Below are 22,246 nucleotides of genomic sequence, written 5' to 3'. Positions count from 1 at the left end.
TTAGCCATCCGTTCTTCAACTTCCCTTGAGTGGTCACTTAATACAGATTCGACTGTAGATATACTTTTTCCTGATAACTCATATAGTATGTCGCGGTGTATAACGATCTCAATGACCTTACTTTCCCATTGTGATACGCGCTGGTTACCGTAGATATAAAAAAAAGAATTATCCATGCGTAGCAGGTACACCCGTTTTCGTGGATGTTTTTTGTCGACAGTTTTTTTGTTGACAATTAGTGAATGTGTAAAGGTGACCATAGTACATAAGCTCTGATATAACTCGCATATTCAAGACAAGTTTTACACCTGGAATACAAGTGAGTTATTTAGACATCATGGATGCAGGCAAATACGACCAACTAGCTAATAAACCTCAAGTACATTACAACAGAAGGGCGAGCAGCTATGAGGAGGTAAGGAATGAAATGTACCGGTGTGGCATGGTATTTTGAAGCATGGTGAAATGAACCGGGGTCAAAATACCATAATGGTTAAGTGAACCGCGGTTCATTTCACAATTATGGCGAAATGAACCCTCCCATGGTAAAGTGAAGCCACCTTATATTTTGTTTTTAATTGACTTTTTTTTACACAATTGTTTTATCAATTAGCTTATTTATTTCTCTACATCTGATCACACAAAAAATAGGGTGGGGCAGGGCGCTTCACTTTACCATGGCCATGGTAAAGTGAAGCATTTCATTTTTTTCTGAGTAATTCTTTTTTTCGCCAAATCTTTTTTAAATTACCTTGTTTTATTCCTCTGAACACATTTACACACAAAAAAATGTCTGGGGTCAGGAAATTTAGGGTGGGGTGGGGCGCTTCACTTTACCATGGCCATGGTGAAGTGAAGCATTTCACTTTTTTCAGAGGAATAAAACAAGGTAATTTAATTTAAAACAGATTTGGCGAAAAGAAAAGCTTCACTTCACTAGCGGACCCGGAGGGGGGGGGGGGGGGGGTTGAGGGGGGGGGGGGGGAGGGTCCTGTTTCAAATTCCTGGATCCGCGCCTGCACTTTACCATGATCATGGTAAAGTGAATCGCCCCGCGCCACTTTAAATTACCTGACACCCAGACATGTTTGTATGTGTTAATGTGTTTAGAGGAATTATATAGTGTAATTTGAAAAGGATTTGGTGGAAAAAAGTGTAGAAAGAAAATAGTGAAATGTTTCGCTTTACCATGGCCATGAAATGATTCACCATAATGGTAAAGTGAACCAAAAGGTTTACCAGAAGTAACCTGTCAGTAGGTAGAGGTAACTTGTCAGTAGGGAGAGGTAACTTGTCAGTAGGAAGAGGTAACTTATTAGTAGGTAGAGGTAACTTGTCAGTAGGAAGAGGTAACTTATTAGTAGGTAGAGGTAACTTGTCAGTAGGTAGAGGTAACTTGTCAGTAGGTAGAGGTGACTTGTCAGTAGGTAGAGGTAACTTGTTAGTAGGTAGAGGTAACTTGTTAGTAGGTAGAGGTAACTTGTTATTAGGAAGAGGTGACTTGTCAGTAGGTAGAGGTAACTTGTCAGTAGGTAGAGGTAACTTGTTAGTAGGTAGATTAAATTGTCAGTAGGGAGAGGTAACTTGTCAGTAGGTAGAGGTAACTTGTCAGTAGGTAGAGGTAACTTGTTAGTAGGTAGATTAAATTGTCAGTAGGGAGAGGTGACTTGTCAGTAGGTAGAGGTAACTTGTCAGTAGGTAGAGGTAACTTGTTAGTAGGTAGATTAAATTGTCAGTAGGGAGAGGTAACTTGTCAGTAGGTAGAGGTAACTTGTCAGTAGGGAGAGGTAACTTGTCAGTAGGTAGATTAACTTGTCAGTAGGTAGAGGTAACTTGTCAGTAGGTAGATTAACTTGTCAGTAGGTAGATTTAACTTGTTAGTAGGTAGATTTAACTTGTCAGTAGGTATAGGTAACTTGTCATTTGGGAGAGGTTACTTGTCATTAGGTAGAGGTAACTTGTCAGTAGGGAGAGGTAACTTGTCAGTAGGTAGAGGTGACTTGTCAGTAGGTAAATGTAACTTGTCAGTAGGTAGAGGTAACTTGTTAGTAGGTAGAGGTAACTTGTCAGTAGGGAGAGGTTACTTGTCAGTAGGTAGAGGTAACTTGTCAGTAGGTAGAGGTAACTTATCAGTAGGTAGAGGTAACTTGTCAGTAGGTAGAGGTAACTTGTCATAAGAGAGAGGTAACTTGTCAGTAGGGAGAGGTAACTTGTCAGTAGGTAGAGGTAACTTGTTAGTGAGTAGAGGTAACTTGTCAGTAGGTAGAGGTTACTTGTCAGTAGGTAGAGGTTACTTGTCAGTAGGGAGAGGTAACTTGTCAGTAGGTAGAGGTGACTTGACAGTAGGGAGAGGTAACTTGTCATAAGAGAGAGGTAACTTGTCAGTAGGTAGAGGTTACTTGTCAGTAGGAAGAGGTAACTTGTCAGTAGGTAGGGGTAACTTATCAGTAGGTAGAGGTAACTTGTCAGTAGGGAGAGGTAACATGTCAGTAGGGAGAGGTAACTTGTCAGTAGGTAGAGGTAACTTATCAGTAGGTAACTTGTCAGTAGGTAGAGGTTACTTGTAGGAGGGAGAGGTAACTTGTCATTAGGTAGAGGTAACTTGTCAGTGGGTAGATGTAACTTGTCAGTAGGTAGAGGTAACTTGTCAGTAGGGAGAGGTAAGTTACCTCTACCTACTGACAAGTTACCTCTACCTACTGATAAGTTACCTCAACCTACTGACAAGTTACCTCTACCTACCGACAAGTTACCTCTCCCTACTGACAAGTTACCTCTACCTTCTGACAAGTTACCTCTCCCTACTGACAAGTTACCTCTCCCTACTGACAAGTTACATCTACCTACTGACAAGTTACCTCTACCTACCAACAAGTTACCTCTCCCTAATTGCTAATTTTAGAATCGCCGGGCTGATCCATTCGTGGGACCGAAAAGGTACAACTTATCAGCGGGGACATCTTGAGAGTGTTGTCTACTTTAAGGGCCAAGGGGACAGATAGATATTGCAGAAAAGAAGGGGTGGGGGTTTGGATTGTATCAGTTTCTGTACTAGAACACGCGAATACATTTACGTCATCAGATATATTACATATTGTTTGTAGGTGTTCAAAATCAAGCCACAAACTTCTACTGACTCTCATGGCAACACTCTTCGATTCAAACCTTACAAAGGATTGAAATTCCATCCCGACATTCCAGGAAACGTAGAAGACCAACTGAATGATGTGTCATCATTACATCTCAGACCAGATGATGTATTGTTATGTTCATTTCCTAAATCAGGTATATATAGCGATTTATATCAACTAGTATTCTGTACATTTGTATAACCAACTTTATGTGAATTTATACATAATGATATAAGATTTTATTTTATTATGATGTTGTGTCTTGGGAACTAATGTCAACAAAATCCTAAAATCCGATAATGATTTTCCCTGTAACGTCACCATGAAGAGTATCGTTGATTTCATTGATTATCATTGAAATTAAGATATTAACATAAAGTTGTCATTTTTTTAAACTTATGTGGCACTATAGTAATATCTAACAAGTTGACATGATTTTTTTTTATCTCTATAGACAAAATGTTTAGTGTTAAGCATAGTTTTATACACCGAACACCGTAACATTTTTATGTTTTGCGACAAAACTACATTGCTCCTCCATACTATTCGTAACATTGCCGTATCGTTTCAGGAACACACTGGGTGTATAACATGATACAAATGATACAAACAGAATCTCTAAAGTATCAAGGGACACCTTACATGATCGAATTCCATCCATCAAGCGAGATTGACAAGCTTGATTCTCCCCGAACGCTCCACACACACCTCACCTACCCACTGATCCCAGCAATGGCAAGAGAGGGCAAAGTGAAGATAGTACATGTTCTACGGAATCCAAAGGACACCATAGTATCTTATTATGAACACTATAAGCGAGTTGTAGGCACGATATATGAAGGAGACTTTAATGGCTTTTTCAACTTTTGTCTATCGGACGAGTGTGTGTACCCTTCCATAGCTTTATTTTATATTATGTTATTTGTTAAGTTAAAGTTAAGGTCATTCGGTGTAACGCCAAATGTGATTAATAAACTGAAACGGTTTGATTCAAAGCTTGAAAGAAAAATTATGTAAACATTACTTATTTAATTCACACATACTCTTTAACATATTTAGAATGAAAAAAATACTTCCTATACATTTTATTTTTCCGTTTATCTTACCAAAGATGTAATTTTCCGTTCTGAAGCTACATCTAAAACTATCTTTTACACACCAAAACAATAACCGTTGCTATTTTTCTTGTTATTATAGTTGGACTCTTTGGTGGAAGTTGGTTTTCGTACGTAAGAGAATGGGAGAAAGCCAAACTCTCGAATCAGAAACTAAACGTTCTCTTTCTGAAATATGAAGATATCAAACAGGTTTGTCGACGGAAGCATGTATGTTCCTCTGTTCTTGTATAAATATAAAGGAGCATTTTCATAGCATCGCCGTAATTAAGTAACTAATGCTTCATATATCGATTAAGAAGTCTTAAACCGTTTACATAGAAACTTTCTTGAATATCTTATTAAAAACGACACATTTGATGATTGTACAACTATAAATTTAAACCAAAAGTAAACGCTCATTTTCCAGAACCTGTACGGCACCATCACCAGGTTGGTAGAATTCCTCCAGCTAAATCGACCAGAATCGTTTTTATGCGAAGTGAAAACGGCAGTTGAATTCGCAAATTTGCAAAAGGAGCATGAAACCAAGGCAGGAGAAACTAAGATTTGGAATTCCTTTGGCAATGGCGGGCGATTACCTATTTACAGGAAAGGTAATATATGTAGACATTGAAACTATCATTAAACAAACCTTTTTGTCCAATTTTGTGTATAATGTTATAGACGTTTAAGCATTATAGAAAGTTTGTAATATCGACAGTCAGACATATGGACAGTATTTTATCAAATTATCTTTTTTTTTTCCAGGATGTGTAGGCGATTGGAAGAACTGCTTCACAGTTGCGCAAAACGAAAAGTTTGACGCCATGCTTAACAAAGAGGTCACGGAATATGGTATCGACCTCAACTTTTTATATGAATGATAATACTCAGTCTCCTTGCATTGAAACAGTCGCGAAACAAGCTATATCAGTTTACATTAAGTACTAAGGGCTGACGTGGGAAACATTTCGACGGTTTCAACAGTCTCAAATTTAAACGGTTTAATATTTAAGTAATACTTAAGTATAACATGTTACCCTTTTTTTTTTCTTTTTTTTTTTTTTGTACCATTTAGGAACTAGAAAGATAGATATGAGACAGAAATACAAGGCAAATGTTAAATATTTTTACTTGATGAAATTGATATCCAATTTACACAGAATGAGGCATATCCAGTAGAAAAGATAGGTATATTTTATTACCATATATTATATTTGAATCATATATAAGTATCTGGGATAAGTATGTAAAGAGAACGTTTTTGTTACTTCGCTAAATGAAAATAAAAAAACTGTAAAAAAAAACTGTGATGATATTCATATACAGAAGAGGTTGTTATATTATTACTAAAAACAAGAAATCAAACTAGAGTGCAAATCAGGTTTGTTATAGTTCATGAGAGTGGAGTAAAACGAGTTCATAATAACAAATTCATACTTTTAGAGGAATGCTTATGATACCACAGACTGTAGTTTCTAACGGAAATAAGAATCAGAAAATTTAAGACATTTTTAGATTTTGTTTTATTAATACATGGAATTTTGAACATGGTAATGGCTTAATTTTTTATTGCTAATTTCTACCAAACTTTCCACCTTTCTATCTGTGTAAGACGTATACAATAAAATATTCTAGAATAACATTTTGACTTCTTTTTCATTACAGTAACAATGTTATGTTTTTAAAATTGTAAAAGTTGCAATATCCACTCTTCTCAATAACATATCAACATCAGCGTTCAACACGATAGTCACCACGTGATGGTTTGTTTGAAGAAAAAAAGTTTCGCAGAAAAGAATCAATCAAATTGATGTGTTACTTGTTAAACGAGTCTGATTGTAAATCAGAATATTATACTTTTCGAGTGAATTACGCTCTTCAATTTCATTGCATGAAAAATATGAAGGAAAAACGAGTGATATAGAGGATTTGTAATAATGTCTTTATTAAGTTACATATTAGACGAGTAACGGGACGGCCAATATTTGGTATTTTTTACGAGTACACAGTACAAAAGATACCATTATACATTTTTTTGGTTTTGGTTTTGGTTTTTGAAAATATTAAGAAAAAAACTAAACATAAAAAATTAACGAGAGCTGGGCAGCGGGCTATGCCTATACAAGCCCTTTCAAATGAGGTGTAAAACAATGATCATACAAGTAGTATATATTCGTTATTACTAAATGTTCCATTTAATATTCTATTTGTTATATATTACTACTTTTGAATTCCTCAAAATACATTTTTTCGAGGATTATTCAAAACCCCATTAAAATTACTGTTATTGTGCGTACACTTTCAAATCCAGATTTCTGGAAAAAACTTATTTTTCACAACTGTTGTGCAGTGAAATTGTTACTGTTACTGATTTGAAACTTCTTTGTATTAGTATAAAGCTGACAGTGACAACAAGTTATTCGCAGCTTTTATTTTAGGTTTGGGAATTTTATTGTATTTATCAATGGTACGGGATCACCGGGGTTACTAAGGTGCTTGAGTACGCAAGGGTGTCAGGCGTGGATAGTGACCTTTGTGGTGAAATATCAGTAGCACGCACAGTAGGTTACATGTGGGGTAGTGGTGAATATATACACGATGTGTAGGCCATAGCGTCATTCGAGCTGTTACAGCCGTATAGAGCACTTGTGGTCATACCCCCTCACTTTACTGTCACAAAGTTCATTCCCACTACCTGTTTAAGGTATGGAAGCATAGCAAGCTAGCCCTATATATTACCTATACTTAAGTATATTGATCGATACAACAAATGCAATTTTAATACAGCTGTGAAGGTTTAAGACCTGTGAAAACCAACGTAACCACTTCAAAAAACATAAGAAATTTGGAGATATCACGATTTTGACCCAAAATTATTCCCAGAGACAAACTTAATATTATTTTGACATATGTTCATCATTAGATTTTTCGGCTATTTAACTTTGTCTGCTAAATTATTTTTTTCTAAATTTTTATGAACCTCCAACTTACATAGCTAGAAAGATGATATAAAAACAGATTATTTACCTCATGAAGTATCAACTTATGTTACACAAGATTACTTAATTATTCGTTATTTTTCACACATGCGAATAATGACCGTTTTTCAATATAAGCATTTACATATAGCATACGGCTTATACATATAATACCACATAAGGTATTACACAAACTAATATATTTACTATTTGACTTATAAGTATACAAATATATTACACAATATTCACATCATGAGTACACACGATTTGGTTTAACAGTATGTAAATTACATCACACAAATTATATGGTAGAATTTTTTGTAAGTATTCTTTCGGCTTAAGATACAATCAAATGCATATATTTCATAAACTAAACATACAAAATGTCTTATATATTCACAAAATGTACTTCATACTCTTTATATGAATATTATCAAACGCAAGGAAGAAGGAAACAAAACTATGAACCAAACTATAAAATACTAATCACTTGACACATATAAATCATTCTATTTACATAACTATATGTATATATCGAATGTAACTTTATACTTTATATTAACGACACGGGGCCAATTTCATCAATATTTCTTAACTTATTGTTTTTCTAATTAAAGAATTAGAGAATTTAAGGAAGTTTGCTTAACTAAGATTCCTCCCCCCCCCCCCCCCCCCCCCCCCCCCCCCCCCCCCCCGAAATTTTCCCTTTTAATTCCGTTTTGCTTCCCTAAGGAAATTGTTAATGAAGTTAAAGAACGTTGATGAAACCAGGACCTGACGTCATAGCGGGGCCTAAATATGGGAGGGTAGTTCCTTTATATATGTTACGTAGTGGATGTACAGCATTTGGTTCTGGTAATTGATATACATGTATCAGTTTCTTTTTCTGCTTCTTGTAATGTATGAAATATATTTCCGGGGATATTTGAATTAAGGTTCAAAATTTCCATTTTAATTAATCTACCTTTCTTAAAGTTAACACGTTTGCTTATATCATAGTAACCTTCGTCAAGATCATGACTTTTTTCAATGCATTATCCCAAACTACAACAGCCAGTATATGCTATTCTGATTCGTTATCCTGCTATCCGGACAGACCCGCTCATGACTGATTCGTGTGTCTTCCAATCTTCCAGCTAGGCTGCAGAAGTATACGGTTTTTATTAAACCTTCAAAATCTCGAATTCACCATTAGATATGTTATTTATTAATGGTTGTATCCTTACAATACGTCCAACGTTTACAAGTCGTCAACAAAACAATCTTCAGATTTTGGTTCGCATTATCAGTAATCCAAGTGGTGATCGTGTAGTAAACAAATGATCGCTTCCGGATATAATATTTAAGAGTAATTGGTACCTTAACAGTTTTAATAAATCGTGTCATCTAATTGGATCGTCACTGTTTTCATCCTCGACATTTCCGTTGTTTTCTATTTCATTCTCAACCTTCATTACTTTTTCCTGTCTTCCAGTTTTTGATGTATCACAATCTATCTCAATTCCTTTAACACATGTCACTGCTTTCATCACGTAAATCCCATCCACTATTTCTCTTCCCCGGCGATATAGGGGTCGAGACACACTCCGACAGAAACAGGAGGTACCCGTGTGACCTTTTGTACGCAAATACGTCATAGCTCACGTCCTTTGTTTCCTTGTGACATTGGACGTGGCTATTTACGAGTCCAAGGTCTTATTGTCCTGACCATGGGCACTTGAAGGACACTTCTAAAAAGTTAGCCATACTTTTAAACAAATACAGATTTTTCCAAATATTCTTTTTTTTTTCAATTTTCTTAATCATCCTATAATTCTTTTGAATACAATATTTTTAACGGGAGAATAAATCAATATCAAGATCAATTTTGTAATGATCGACGTCTCTCAGAAAAGATATAATAAACTGTCATTTTTTCAGCTCCACAATATTTGAAAATGAGAATCGCTCTGCAATATATATACTTCCAATTAAGTTGATGCATCGTTTCGATATCAAACTAGACCAAATCAAAGTATATCAAGCGTAACACAAATCTAACACTACTACAATATCACATTGATAACTCTGTGTCCTCCTGTCCTCTCTGTCCACCTGGACACTTCTCAGCTATTTATACATAATACTTAAAACGACTGGTGTGCGATTTCTAACGTCACAGTCAGGTATATTTATAGACTGCGTAGTGTCTCGTCAGCAGACGACTTGGGTTCGATGTCTGACGTCACAGTCAGGTGTAGTTATAGACTGCGTAGTGTCTCGTCAGCAGACGACTGGTGTACGATCTCTGACGTCACAGTCAGGTGTATTTATAGAATATGAAGTAGCTCATCAGCAGACAACTTGTGTACGATTTAGATTCTGATACACCTTATGAGCAGACGACTTGTGTACGATTTAGATTCTGGTATGCCTCGTCAGCAGACGACTTGTATATGATCTTCGAGGTGATTGAAGTAGTTGACAGTGTACTGTCCGCTCGGTGTTATAGAGAATGGTAAACACACACATCACGTGTGTGTTTGTTATTGTCAGTAGAAAACACGACAGGTCATCTATTGTTCAGTAATCACATAGTAATAATAGAAATCGTCCAAATTAATGGAAAAATAAATGATGTCTATCTAAACACTCAAACCATTACCATTTGACACATTCAAATCGAAAAGACTTAAGTTTTCATTGAAAAAACATAGTTATTATCCTTTATTATCTTCTATTTTTCAAATTTATATGTTGATACTATTTCACATGTTGAAGCATATTGCATCAGAAAAGTATTCATAAATAAATTTGCATACTTGGTAATGTTAAATATGAAGGGGATATAGCTCAGTGGTAGAGCATTCGACTGCAGATCGAGAGGTCCCTGGTTCGAACCCGGGTGTCCCCTCATTTTTATTGTGATATTTCTCAATGCTTATTAACACAAAGAAATTCTCAAACCGAAATTATTAGCTGATCACCTGGTTACACTTATAACCGATATTGCCTGTGAAATATGAAGTACACAGGTGCAATTTTTTTCCAGAAATCTGGATAAAATGTATACAAATCATATGCGTAATTTTATTTTTTCATAATAACAAATATATTCTACATGTATGGCCAATATTTTGGACTTCATGTGCTTGTATAGGAACATCCTGTTGCCAAATTTATTTGATAAAATATATATTAATGAGAAAATTCTTAAAATGTTTTATATTTTCCTATTCTTTTTTCTGGTTACAAACTACAGTCTGAGATATTATGACCACTTTCTTTGGCTTTCCAAATATAGGTTTCTCCTGCCTCGTGTTCATGCTTCTTTTTCAACTTTGCAAATTCAACTGCTCTTCCCACTTCGCTCAAAAAAGATTCTGATCAATTCAGCTGAAGGAATTCTACCAAGCTAGTGATGGAGCCGTAAAGATTCCGATCAATTCAGCTGGAGGAACTCTACTAATCTAGTGATGGAGCCGTAAAGATTCTGGAAAGTTAATGTTTACTTTTGGTGGTATTCTTTAGTTCCACAATTATTTATGTAATGTCGTTTGTAATGAAATATTCCAGAGGAGTTAGACTTTGTTCATCGGTAGATCGAAGCATTATGTACTTTATTACAGTTATGCTATAAAAATGCTCCGGATATATATATAAGCACATAGCAACATAGGTGCTTCCGTCAACAAACCTGTTTGATATCTTCGTGTTCCAGAAAGAGAACGTTTAGTTTCTGATCCGAGAGTTTGGCCTTCTCCAATTCACTTTACGTACGAAAACCAACTTCCACCAAAAGTCCATCTAAAATAACAAGAAAACCGCAATGTTCATTTTTTTTATTTATTTATTTTTTATGTTAAAGATGATCTTAATTTCAAAACGGAAAATTGCATTTAAAGAAATCAAATTTATAGAAAGTAATTGTTTATTCTAAACCTGTTGAGGTATGTATTAGATAAGTAAACAAAACAAAGGGGAAATATTATCAGTTCTGTTAAGATTACAGAAATCAAATTAAATGATAAAAATTACATTTTGTCAAGCTTGTAAATATAGCGTTTTACTTCAGTAAGCGCATTCGGTGTTATACCGAATTAATTAAACTTAAACTGAACATATAATATAAAACAAAGCTATTGAAGGGTACACACACTCGTCCGATAGACAAAATTGAAAAAGCCATTAAAGTATCGCTAATAGTGTTCATAATAAGATGTTATCGTGTCATTTTGGATTTCGTAGAACATGGACTATCTTCACTTTATCCAGTCTTGCCATTGCTGGGATCAGTGGGTAGGTAATGTGTGTGTGGAGCGTTCGGGGAGAATCAAGCTGGTCAATCTCGCTTAGATGGATGAAATTCGATCATGTAAGGTGTCCCTTGATACTTCAAAGATTCTGTTCGTATCATTTGTATCATGTTATATAGCCAATGTGTTCCTCTGAAACGATACGGCAATGTTACAATTAGTATGGAGGAGCAATGTAGTTTTGCCGCAAAAATAACCCATGCATTGTTAAAAAGGTCTTTCAAATGTTAATTATTTAACTTGGGCCCTTTTAGCGATGGATATGAAAAAAAGACATTTCAACTTGTTAAAAATCGGTGAAGTATCACACGAGTTAAAATGATTAACAATCTTACCCTTATTTCCTAATTTTAAAGATGATATAAAATAACTATAAAATCAACAATACTGTTTATTGTGTATTGTGACGTTACAAAGAAAAAAATTTACCCATTCTTAGTATTTATTGACGTTAGTTTCTTAAGATTCAATATAATGATGAATATAAATCTAATATCATTGTGTTTATATTTATATATTCCTGGTGATACAAATGCATAGAATATTAATAGAAATTAATTGCTCTATAATCTGATTTAGGAAATGAAATAACAACACATCATCTGGTCGGAGATGTAATGAAGACACATCCTTCAGTTTGTCTTCTACGTATGTAGGGATAGAATTTCAACCTTTTATAAGGTTTGAACCGAAGAGTGTTGGCTTGAGAGTCTTTCGATATTTTTGTCTGCATTTTGAACACTACAAACAATATATAATATATCTGATTATGGGTGTTGCTTCTAATTGTATAAAAACGGATGCAGTCCAAGCCCCAGCCCTTTTTTGTCTTTCCCCGCTGATAAGTTGTACCTTTTCGGTACCGAGAGTAGATCAACCCGGCTGTTAACGTAAACGCGATTTGGCCATATGGTGCATGTACTATAAGCCCATAAGAATAAGACATTCATTATTCAGAATTTGAATATTGCGCAGTTCGACATAAAACATTAAACTTTCATAATTTTGATGTTGTGTAGCTCGGCTTTCAGAGTTATAATATTGTACAGACCGGCGTTCGCTATTCAACAATTAACATTTAAATGTTCTACAGATTGACGTTCGCCATTCAACATTCAGAGTTTGAATGTCGTATGTTAAATGTTAAGCAAACATCGCACAGCTTTACGTTGTAATCAATATGTCATAATCACCTTATCTACAGTGAAACACTGAAGATTAATCATTGCGTCAAAGACAATATATGATTAGGCAAAATGGTATTTGTGGAAACGCAAATTTCCTAGGATGAAAGGCTTAAAAGGTCTTTAAAAAAGAGTCTTGTTAAAATGTGGTATTTTTGTAATTAAATTCCTTTTCCAATGTATGTCGATTCCAGCAAGTTCCTGAAATAGTACATTAATCTTCAGTTGGAAATTTTGCACAACGCCCTTACAAGTTTCCCTTTTTCACTACTCGGGTTTGAACGGTTTCTCCCAAGTTCGCACTGGTTAAGTCAAACCAGTATCTAGGACTCCGTAGAAACTGCTATTGTTAATGATAATCACATACGATTAACATATATTAATAATGAGACAGTGACACTCTATCAGTTTACAGTACAACGTACTAGTTCAGCTGTTACTTAAGACATAATATACCGATAATTGTATGCAGTAGATAACTTTAATTTTGTCAGGAGTCTGTGAGCGTGAAATAATAATCAATAGTAGGACTTGTTGCATATTTATCAGTTATGGACCTTATTATACTGTATAATATCATATTGACCGAATCGAAGGTCCTTAATTTAAGATACGAGACTTGCTTGCAGAAGGGTTGATTTGCATAACATTCATCTTGATAACAAGAAATTCACATTGGATCATAGCGATGTAACACTCATGATAACAATATAAACGTAAAATTGACTCTTTGTTTCTAAAAATAAAAACATCGTGTTAATCTCAAAGTATTGATCGCCACGTAGTCATATTTTAGCCAATGAGTATTGCAGCTACCTGTGAAAACAGACTATACACGTCTTCACTTCACGATGCAGAAAATGGAAGAAAGGGACAATAATGGGAATATATTTCGTTTCAAACTTTACAAAGGTTTGAAATTTCATCCAAGGTTTCCGGGAAACGTAGAAGATCATCTTAAGCAAGTTTCGTCATTAGTCCTCCGTCCAGATGACGTGTTGCTGTGTACGTTTCCTAAATCAGGTATATATACGAAAGTATTTAAATATCCTTACCTACCTCTTTTTCCAGTCAATATTGTTTTTAAGTGGTCTGAGAATATGGTTCTCATTAAATGTAAATTAGAGATCTGTTTACATACGAATCAATTACCTTCAATAGCATTTGGGTTATTCAAAACAATCTGCATTGTTACCTGCGAATCTTCTATAGTAAATAATAATGAGAACATATTTAGTTATTCGTGACAGGAAATATGTAATATGTAAGCAGTCAGTATTTTTCGTGATATCCTGAAGGAACATTTAAATATCAATTCAGTTACGTAATGTCAATATTGTAGAGGCACAGGGTATACCCATCAGGAAAAGGGATGTTAAAACAATATTTTTGCACAATTTTTCTAATCAATGTGTTACTTTAAAGTGAACGCTAAATGATCTTTGATATTTGAACTGTGTACCCGTTTGCTTTAACATTAGAAGCTATCGGAAACTTTATCTAAAACCGTTTCTCTTTCCTGAGATAAAACCCGTCAATTCTGGCTATGTTTCTTTGTCTGTCAATAGCCAATCAGCACTGGGACTAGGGGCCGCGGTGGCATAGTGGTTAAAGTGTCCCGACACTACGTGGGGCAGTTAAAGTTTCCCGACACTTTAACAATAGCCCTCCACCTCTGGGTTGCGAGTTCGAAACCTACGTGGGGCAGTTGCCAGGTACTGACCGTAGGCCGGTGGTTTTTCTCCGGGTACTCCGGCTTTCCTCCACCTCCAAAACCTGGCACGTTCTTAAATGACCCTGGCTGTTAATAGGACGTTAAACAAAAACAAACCAAACCAAGCACTGGTACTGGTGTCGCTATAGACTGGTTATAAGCTGTGACGTCACTAGTGTGATAGTCGGCTTGAACCGTTATGGCGATACTATGCCCAACCCGAGATGGCGCGGGCCTGAAATGACTTACATCATTACAGTCCTGTGGCGTATTTTGTGCTCCACCTTTTTGGCTATATAATATGAAGATATTGTTTATGTTGTATATAATATGAAGATACTGTTTGTGTTGTAAATATGTTTAGGCAGCATGGCTGACATTGTTGTTACCATGTCTGCCATGTTATGCGTCATTTAATAAAATGACATTTACTGGAAACAGTTCTTCTCTGTTGTTCTTGATATATACTTGCGACTCATTATAGGTAGCCAAAACATAGCTTAGTCGTGACTTTGTTATCGTGATGAAGATTTAGACATAAATGTATGTTATTTTAGCGTAAAAGTTGGTAGTTGACTATTACTTACGTTGTTTGGTGTTAATTTTGTGCAAATATTTTTATATATTTCTCCACTGCACGGCATTAGTATGTAAGCGGATGTATAGATCTGCAGAAACATTCAAATAGATTATCTGATGTTGCTGTTTTAGTGTTGATCTATCTGTGTAAATAAAGCAAATTGAAAGAATATCATTTCGCTTGGTATTGTCAGGGATTCGTCTATATCGAGTGCGCATTGTGTGTGCATGATTTGAGAGATACATGTAGATCTTTATTATCCTTTATTGTATGTTTCAGAATGCTTTAATCTTTTCAATCTTATAAATTTATCTGAAGAACAAACCCCGGGCCCTTTTCACTTAATATGAAGTTTACACCCGCTACAAAAATATGTAAAAAAAAAAAAAAAAAAAAAAACTACTACAAATTCATTTTTCCATTTAATGAGCTGAAACTTTTAATGTATAGTATTATGGGAAGGAATAGGTGCTATATTCAAATTTATATTTAAATATATTAGATATGGTCCGATTTTCCTCGTTATCATAAATAAAAACATGGTCATTTGGAGGTCAGTATTACACAATAATTATTTACTTTCTTTAGGTTAATACAACGATTGTTAACCTGAGAGATATTCCCCGAGGCCAGAGGCCGAGGAAACTATCACCTTTCGAAGGTTACAATTCCTTTCATTAACTTAAACAAAGTCAATAACTGTTTTGTTATATGAAACGATATCTTAAAACACCATTTTTTACAATATGAATTCAGAATTTATCGCAATAAGTAATTAAGATAAACAATATTCACATATATTTGATAATTTATATCCTGCAAAACAATAACAAATGCTTTTCATTTACCGTTACATTATAATTACTCTTATAGTACATTTTTTCGTTACAGGGTTACGTCATTAACAGTTAGATTTTAATAGTAAACGTCATGAACTTTCTTCGCCAAAACATCCTGGAGTATTTTCCCCGATGTCCCCTTATCGATTTTAGCGTTGTTGGTTTTTTTTTATTCATATTTATTATATTTTGTAGGTCGGTATCCAATATACAACCAAACCTTTTCTTATCAATCCCAACAGTAGTTTTGTCTCCATGCCATTAACAATGGTTATTTAGCCAGATGATCAAAAATACTCTTGTGTGATTGGTCAAAATACTGAAGAATTTGGTAATTCCCTGTTACTATTTTAGTCCTGGTTATCAAATTGCGATGTTCAGACCTGACGTTTCTATTTTAGAACCATTAAGTCAATATTGCGTTGATGACGTCTAAGTCGTATAATAAGATATAAATATAAAAAGGATATTTGAATCGGTCAATATGGTGTTATGTTAACATCTGGTTTCGCCCTCGGTTAATGTTTCTTTCTACTAGCTCGGTATAACACCATGTTGACCTCACTAAAGGTCCATGATTGGTAAGTTTCACTTGTATCCTTTTAGTATAATTCTTTAAGGAATATTTGCATTCACACATTTGGGCTAAGTGTAAGCATCTTATACTGTTATTTCAGGAACACATTGGGTGTATAACATGATAGAAATGGTCCGGACAGAATCCCTTCAGTATCGAGGAACGCCAAACATGATTGACTTTTACCCAATAAGTGAAATAGATCAGCTCTCTTCACCTCGAATCATTCACACTCATCTCCCCTTCCCATTGATCCCGGAAATGGCAAGACAAGGCCAAGTAAAGATCGTACACGTTCTACGAAATCCAAAGGATACGTTCTCTTCTCTGTTTGAATTTTGGAATAATGCCAAAGGATCGGTATATCAAGGGGATTTCAGTGGATTTTTGGATTTCTGCTTATCGGATGAGTGTACTACTTTTTTTCTCTTGGATTATCATCTAATTGATAAATAAGATGTATTCATACAATGTGCAAAGAAGGATAACATCCATAATATGGCGAATAGTCATTTAGCAAATAGAAAAATGACTTTGCGATAATAAAGAAGTAAAATCATTATAAACACTTGAAGTTATTTTTAGTTTTTAATTTTTGTTTTATTTTGTTTTTCTGTTTTTTGGTTTTTGGGTTTTTTGTTCGTTTGTTTGTTTGTTTTTTTTCTTCTGTTAATTTGGATTATATCTTTAAACTGGACACATGAAATTGATATGTGTTTGAAATCAATTATTCTCTAAACCTCCATTGTGATCAATAGTTATAAGATCCACTCGATCCCCGTTATCGCGAATTCAGTGTGGTGGGGTGGGGCCTGAAACAGCTTCAAGGATGTCTCGAGTATTCGAGGTAACGGAGTATAATTTACATATTTTATTTTTAATGTCGGAACTGACTTTTCATTTCGGGTTAATTTCGATCCTCGACTTATCAGAGTTCGAGACAACGAAGTATGACTGTATTTATTTTTCTTAAATATCTCTATGCCACTTTCTCTTTTAAATATTTTTCCATTTTATATTTCATTGTATAAGAACATCGGAAATATGATCATTAAAATGTTCAATTTCTTGCCCATTTAGATGCCATATTTGGAGGAAATTGGTTTTCGTACGTGAAGGATTGGGAAAATGCCAAACTCACTAATAAGAACCTTAACATTCTATCTCTGAAGTATGAAGATGTTCAGCAGGTTCGTTAGACAAAGTTGTCTTCGTCGTTTTTCTAAAGCATTTGCCAGCAAAACTGACAAGATGTAAAATTAGGTCACTGTGACCTTCTTTTTCATTTTTTTTTTTTTTTTTTTTTACATTTTTGTCAAGTTGTATTTCTACACCTAAGACAACAAATTTAACAGAAACTTCAAAAATATCAGTCTTACTCCAATTAATGAATTTGTATCAGCCCAAAAAATGAAACTGGCATTTTAAACTCTGTGACCTTTGACTCCTGAATTTTCTTTGAACCCAGAACAAATCTGATGTTTTGAATATCATACCATATACAGATGACCTTAAAGTGTCTTTCTGCAAAATATTAGTGATTTGTCCCAGAAAGGCCCAAATTGGCACCCTTCCTTTCCAGACTCCGACTTGCCAGCTTAAGTAACTTAAGTTGTTGACATATTAATGTTGGTATATCTCTTATACCTATATACATAGTAATGTAATAATATGACCAATATCTTTCCAGAATCTATATGGAACCATCGTCAGCCTAGTAGAGTTCCTCCACCTTGATCGACCAGAATTCTTTTTGCGTGATGTGGAAAGAAAGGTTCAGTTTGAAAATATGAAAAAGGAACACGAGACAAAAGCAGGAGAAACAAAGTTCTGGAAAGATAACAAAAGAAATGGAAGATTATCTATATACAGAAAGGGTAATGTTATAAATTTCATTTGTATTTCAATATTTTATCAATGGCAAAGTAACTCTTCACTATTAATAGCTAGTTATCTGAAAATGTGGTTTTCAGATTGTAAATATTTAAAGTATGTATATCCGGTTTCTATTAAGTTGAAAATTAAAAGCGTAGTCTTCGTAGGTTTTCAAATAATTTACTTTATGTAATATTTTGCAAATATGGCAAACTAAGTAAACACTTATTCCAGCATCTTAAACGGATTTCTATATAAAAAAAAAAAGAAACGACAAATCTCAATTAGCGATACTATGACTTGAATTGCAATTTAACAATATAGATTTCTTTAACCCTTTTAACAATGCATCTATCTGAGTTATTGTATTGCTTTAAAAATTATGTTAAACTATATATGTTTCTTACTTGTAGACATATTTTTATTACACGTGGAGGTATTTTAACTGCTTTATCAATATATCTAAAGCAGTTTTATCAATCTGTGAATAAAGTGAATAGCTTTATCTCTAGATTAATTTTCGAAAATTACTAAAGACAATCTTTTTATCCGATATGTAAATATTTTAGAGATATCTCCTCAGTTTTTGAAGATATCTTTATATAAATTCTATTTAATAAAAATTGCAAAGAATAATTTTGTCATTCATCAGACATGTATTAAATCAATAGAAATATAACAAGTTTATGTGATATATATGTTTTGAGAGATATATTTGTAAATGGTTTGCCGTAAAGCAGGACACTATTTTGTAAAATGGCTTAATTCATTTTCAGGATTTGTAGGTGACTGGAAGAACTACTTCACAGTTGGACAAAACGAACGGTTTGACAGTTTGTATGACAGAGAGATAAAAGAGTACAATATCGATCTCCAATTCTCCTATGAATGACATGGTTTCATGGGCAACAGGACATGATGGAAGCGTATAATCAGATTTAATGAAATAACAAATAAACTAGTAGTCCAGTTCAAATTTTTTAAAATTTTTATTTGCTTTTTTTTTTTGTAATATCTTTTATTTTTTAATTAGTCCATTAAATGTTTTTTAATTGAACATTATTTTACCAAAATTAGATCGGCAGAAAAATACGAGAAGTGGTATACAAGAATGAATGCCTCCATCCGTCTGTCCTGTGAATCTGGCACCATGCACAGGGGACTGCAATGAATTCTTGGAGATGTTGAGCTGCCTCGGTATATTTTGCTATAAAATGTAATAAACAAAATATCTAACAGTGTGTTCAGTAATACCAAATTTAATTCACTCGTGTGGCTAATATTTTTCACGGGTGCGTAAATATCAAAATATTAACCACACTCGTGAAATATATTTGGTATTACTGAAGACACTGTTAGATATAGCCTATATATTTACATAAATAAATCAATTACTATGACCTCCAAATATATCTAGACCTGGACATACTTTCATCATTATTCCTCAACTTAAACGATTTTTTGATAAAGCATTACAGAATTTAGCGAAGTTTCCTAACAAAGAATTCCCCCTCTATTTCCCCCCTTACATTCTTTAATGCATTCCTATGGAGAAACCAGGATCTAAACATCGGATGGTTATTCAGTTTCTTTTTCATGTGATGATAAATTAGCAATATTTCTGTGGGTATTAGAACTAAGGTTCAAAACTTCCATTTTAATTCATTTCACTGTTTTCAGGGTTAACACGTCAAGGTTAGGAGTTGTTTTATTACATTATCTGAAACTACAACAGTCAAAATAAATACTTCCGATTCGATATCCTGTCATCCGAACAGACCTGTCCATGTCGTACTCGCGTGTTTTCCTATCTTCCATAGGAAATTGAAGAAACATACCGATTTCCTTAAATCTTCAAAATCTCGAATTCACTCTCAAACGATGTTAACACAGTCATGTCCTTACCATACGTTCAAGGTTCACAAGTCATTAACACAGCAATGTTCAGATTTTTGGTTCACATTACCAGTGCCATTCGTGGCCATCGTGTTGTGAACAAACGATCACTTCAGAATATACTATTATAGTGTCATTGGTACATCAACGATTCAAAACGTTATGTCATCTAATCAGATCGTAGTTGTTTTCATCTTATATATTACGATTATTTTCTATTTCATCCTCCGCTTCATAATATATGTTTTGACCGGAAATTTTTATCATTTTAAACTTATCCATCTTAATTATGTGTGTCACTGCCTTCATCACGTAAATCCCATCCACGATTTCTTCTTTGTTTTTTTGTTAAAGTGCGCGTGGCTTTTTACGAATCTGAGGTCTTATGATTGTCCTGACCCCTTCTGAAAGGTTAGCCATAATTTAAAAACATACCTTTTTTCCAAAATATTCTATTTCAATGTTATTAATCACCTATATAATTCATTTAACTAAAAACCAACAGCATGGTTATTCAAATTAACTAACTTTAATTAAGTAACTTTTTTTCCAGTTCCACAATAGTTTAAGGTGAGAATTGCTCTGCAATATATATACTTCCGATTTACTTAATAAAATGTATTTAAAAATTCTTTCATGTTTAGAATAAAAACAAATTAACATCGTTTCGAAATTTATTTCGAGCGTAACACAAATCTAACACTACTTAAATATCACATAGATAACTCTGTGTCCTCATGTCCTCTCTGTCCCCCTGGACACTTCTCAGCTATTTATATATGATACTCAAATCTGGTGTACGATTTCTGACGTCACAGTCAGGTATATTTATAGACTGCGTAGTGTCTCGTCAGCAGACGGCTTGTGTACGATGTCTGACGTCATAGTCAGTTGTATTTATAGAATTTGAAGTGCCCCATAATCAGACGTCTTTTGTACGATATATATTCTTATACCCCTCGTCAGCAGACGACATGTGTTCGATTTAGATTCTAATACACCTCTTCAGCAGACGACATGTGTTCGATTTAGATTCTGATACACCTCGTCAACAGACGACTTTTGTACGATTTTCGAGGTGATAAGTAGTTGACAGTGTACTGTCCATTCGGTGTTATACAGAATGGTAAACACACACATCACGTGTGTGTTTGTAAACACGACACGTCAGCTATCCATCAGTAAACACATAGTAATATCAAAAATCGTCCAAATTAATGGAAAAGTAACTAATGTCCATCAAACAATCAAACAATAAACATATTGGTCACATTCAACTCGAAAAGACTAACTTATCTATGTATTGAAAATATATAGGTATTATCCGGACATTCGGCACGATATTCATTTTTTATTCATATGTTGATACTATTTCACATGTTGAAGGATATTGCATCAGAAAAGTTAATAAATAAATTTGCATACTTGGTAGAGTTAGCTATGAAGGGGATATAGCTCAGTGGTAGAGCATTCGACTGCAGATCGAGAGGTCCCTGGTTCGAACCCGGGTGTCCCCTCATTTTTATTGTGACATTTCTCTATGCTAAGAAACAAAGTGAAATTCATAAACCGAAAGTAAATCTGTAAATACCTGGTAATACAGTTAGATTTACATATAATCAGTGAAATGTCAAGAAATTTCAAATCAGCAAAAGACATTATTTTTCATTTCAGTACACAGGTGCAAAATTTTTTTTTTCTGAAAAAAGTAATACTAAGTAACAACACAAGAGTTAAAAATACTGCACGTTTTTCACGTCGCAATTCCTCATACATCAGCAACAGATTTAACATCAGCTAGCAATGCCAAAAACTTATTAAACCATAAGCTATGCAATACTATTACATATAGTATGATAGATTTTATGCTTTGTGTCCCCGACCAAACACAACGGCTATACCATATAATCTTATATGGCTTATTGATACAGGGAAATGAAGGGATAAAAAATGAGGGGACACCCGGGTTCGAACCAGGGACCTCTCGATCTGCAGTCGAATGCTCTACCACTGAGCTATATCCCCTTATGCTAACCACTGATATTAAAACCAATGAAGGTTTTTTTCTAACAAGTGT

At 34.3% G+C, this 22,246-nt stretch overlaps 2 protein-coding genes and 3 non-coding genes across 5 annotated transcripts; 4 read left to right on the top strand and 1 right to left on the bottom strand.

The window, feature by feature from the left end:
• The first annotated feature begins 337 nt into the window (after positions 1 to 337).
• On the top strand, positions 338 to 5,394 carry LOC117331184 (sulfotransferase 1A2-like). The gene is made up of 6 exons (XM_033889782.1): positions 338 to 415; positions 3,105 to 3,285; positions 3,703 to 4,014; positions 4,329 to 4,438; positions 4,656 to 4,842; positions 4,997 to 5,394. The coding sequence occupies exons 1-6, from the start codon at positions 338 to 340 to the stop codon at positions 5,110 to 5,112; spliced, it is 984 nt and encodes a 327-aa protein (XP_033745673.1). The 3' UTR covers positions 5,113 to 5,394.
• A 4,636-nt stretch (positions 5,395 to 10,030) lies between these two features.
• On the top strand, positions 10,031 to 10,102 carry Trnac-gca. The gene has a single exon. It is a non-coding gene; the product is annotated as a tRNA-Cys (tRNA).
• A 6,557-nt stretch (positions 10,103 to 16,659) lies between these two features.
• LOC117331183 (amine sulfotransferase-like) lies at positions 16,660 to 19,165 on the top strand. The gene is made up of 4 exons (XM_033889781.1): positions 16,660 to 16,810; positions 17,479 to 17,588; positions 18,089 to 18,275; positions 19,050 to 19,165. Exons 1-4 carry the CDS (start codon positions 16,660 to 16,662, stop codon positions 19,163 to 19,165), a joined length of 564 nt encoding a protein of 187 aa, XP_033745672.1.
• Positions 19,166 to 21,614: 2,449 nt separating this feature from the next.
• Positions 21,615 to 21,686, top strand: Trnac-gca. The gene has a single exon. It is a non-coding gene; the product is annotated as a tRNA-Cys (tRNA).
• Positions 21,687 to 22,122: 436 nt separating this feature from the next.
• Trnac-gca lies at positions 22,123 to 22,194 on the bottom strand. Its single transcript has one exon. It is a non-coding gene; the product is annotated as a tRNA-Cys (tRNA).
• Positions 22,195 to 22,246: the final 52 nt, after the last annotated feature.

This window comes from Pecten maximus, chromosome 7 (assembly GCF_902652985.1).
Source record: "Pecten maximus chromosome 7, xPecMax1.1, whole genome shotgun sequence".
Classification (NCBI taxonomy): Eukaryota; Metazoa; Mollusca; class Bivalvia; order Pectinida; family Pectinidae; genus Pecten; species Pecten maximus.
The sequence above is the reverse complement of the archived record's forward strand: the minus strand, read 5'-3'. Positions and strand labels throughout refer to the sequence as shown.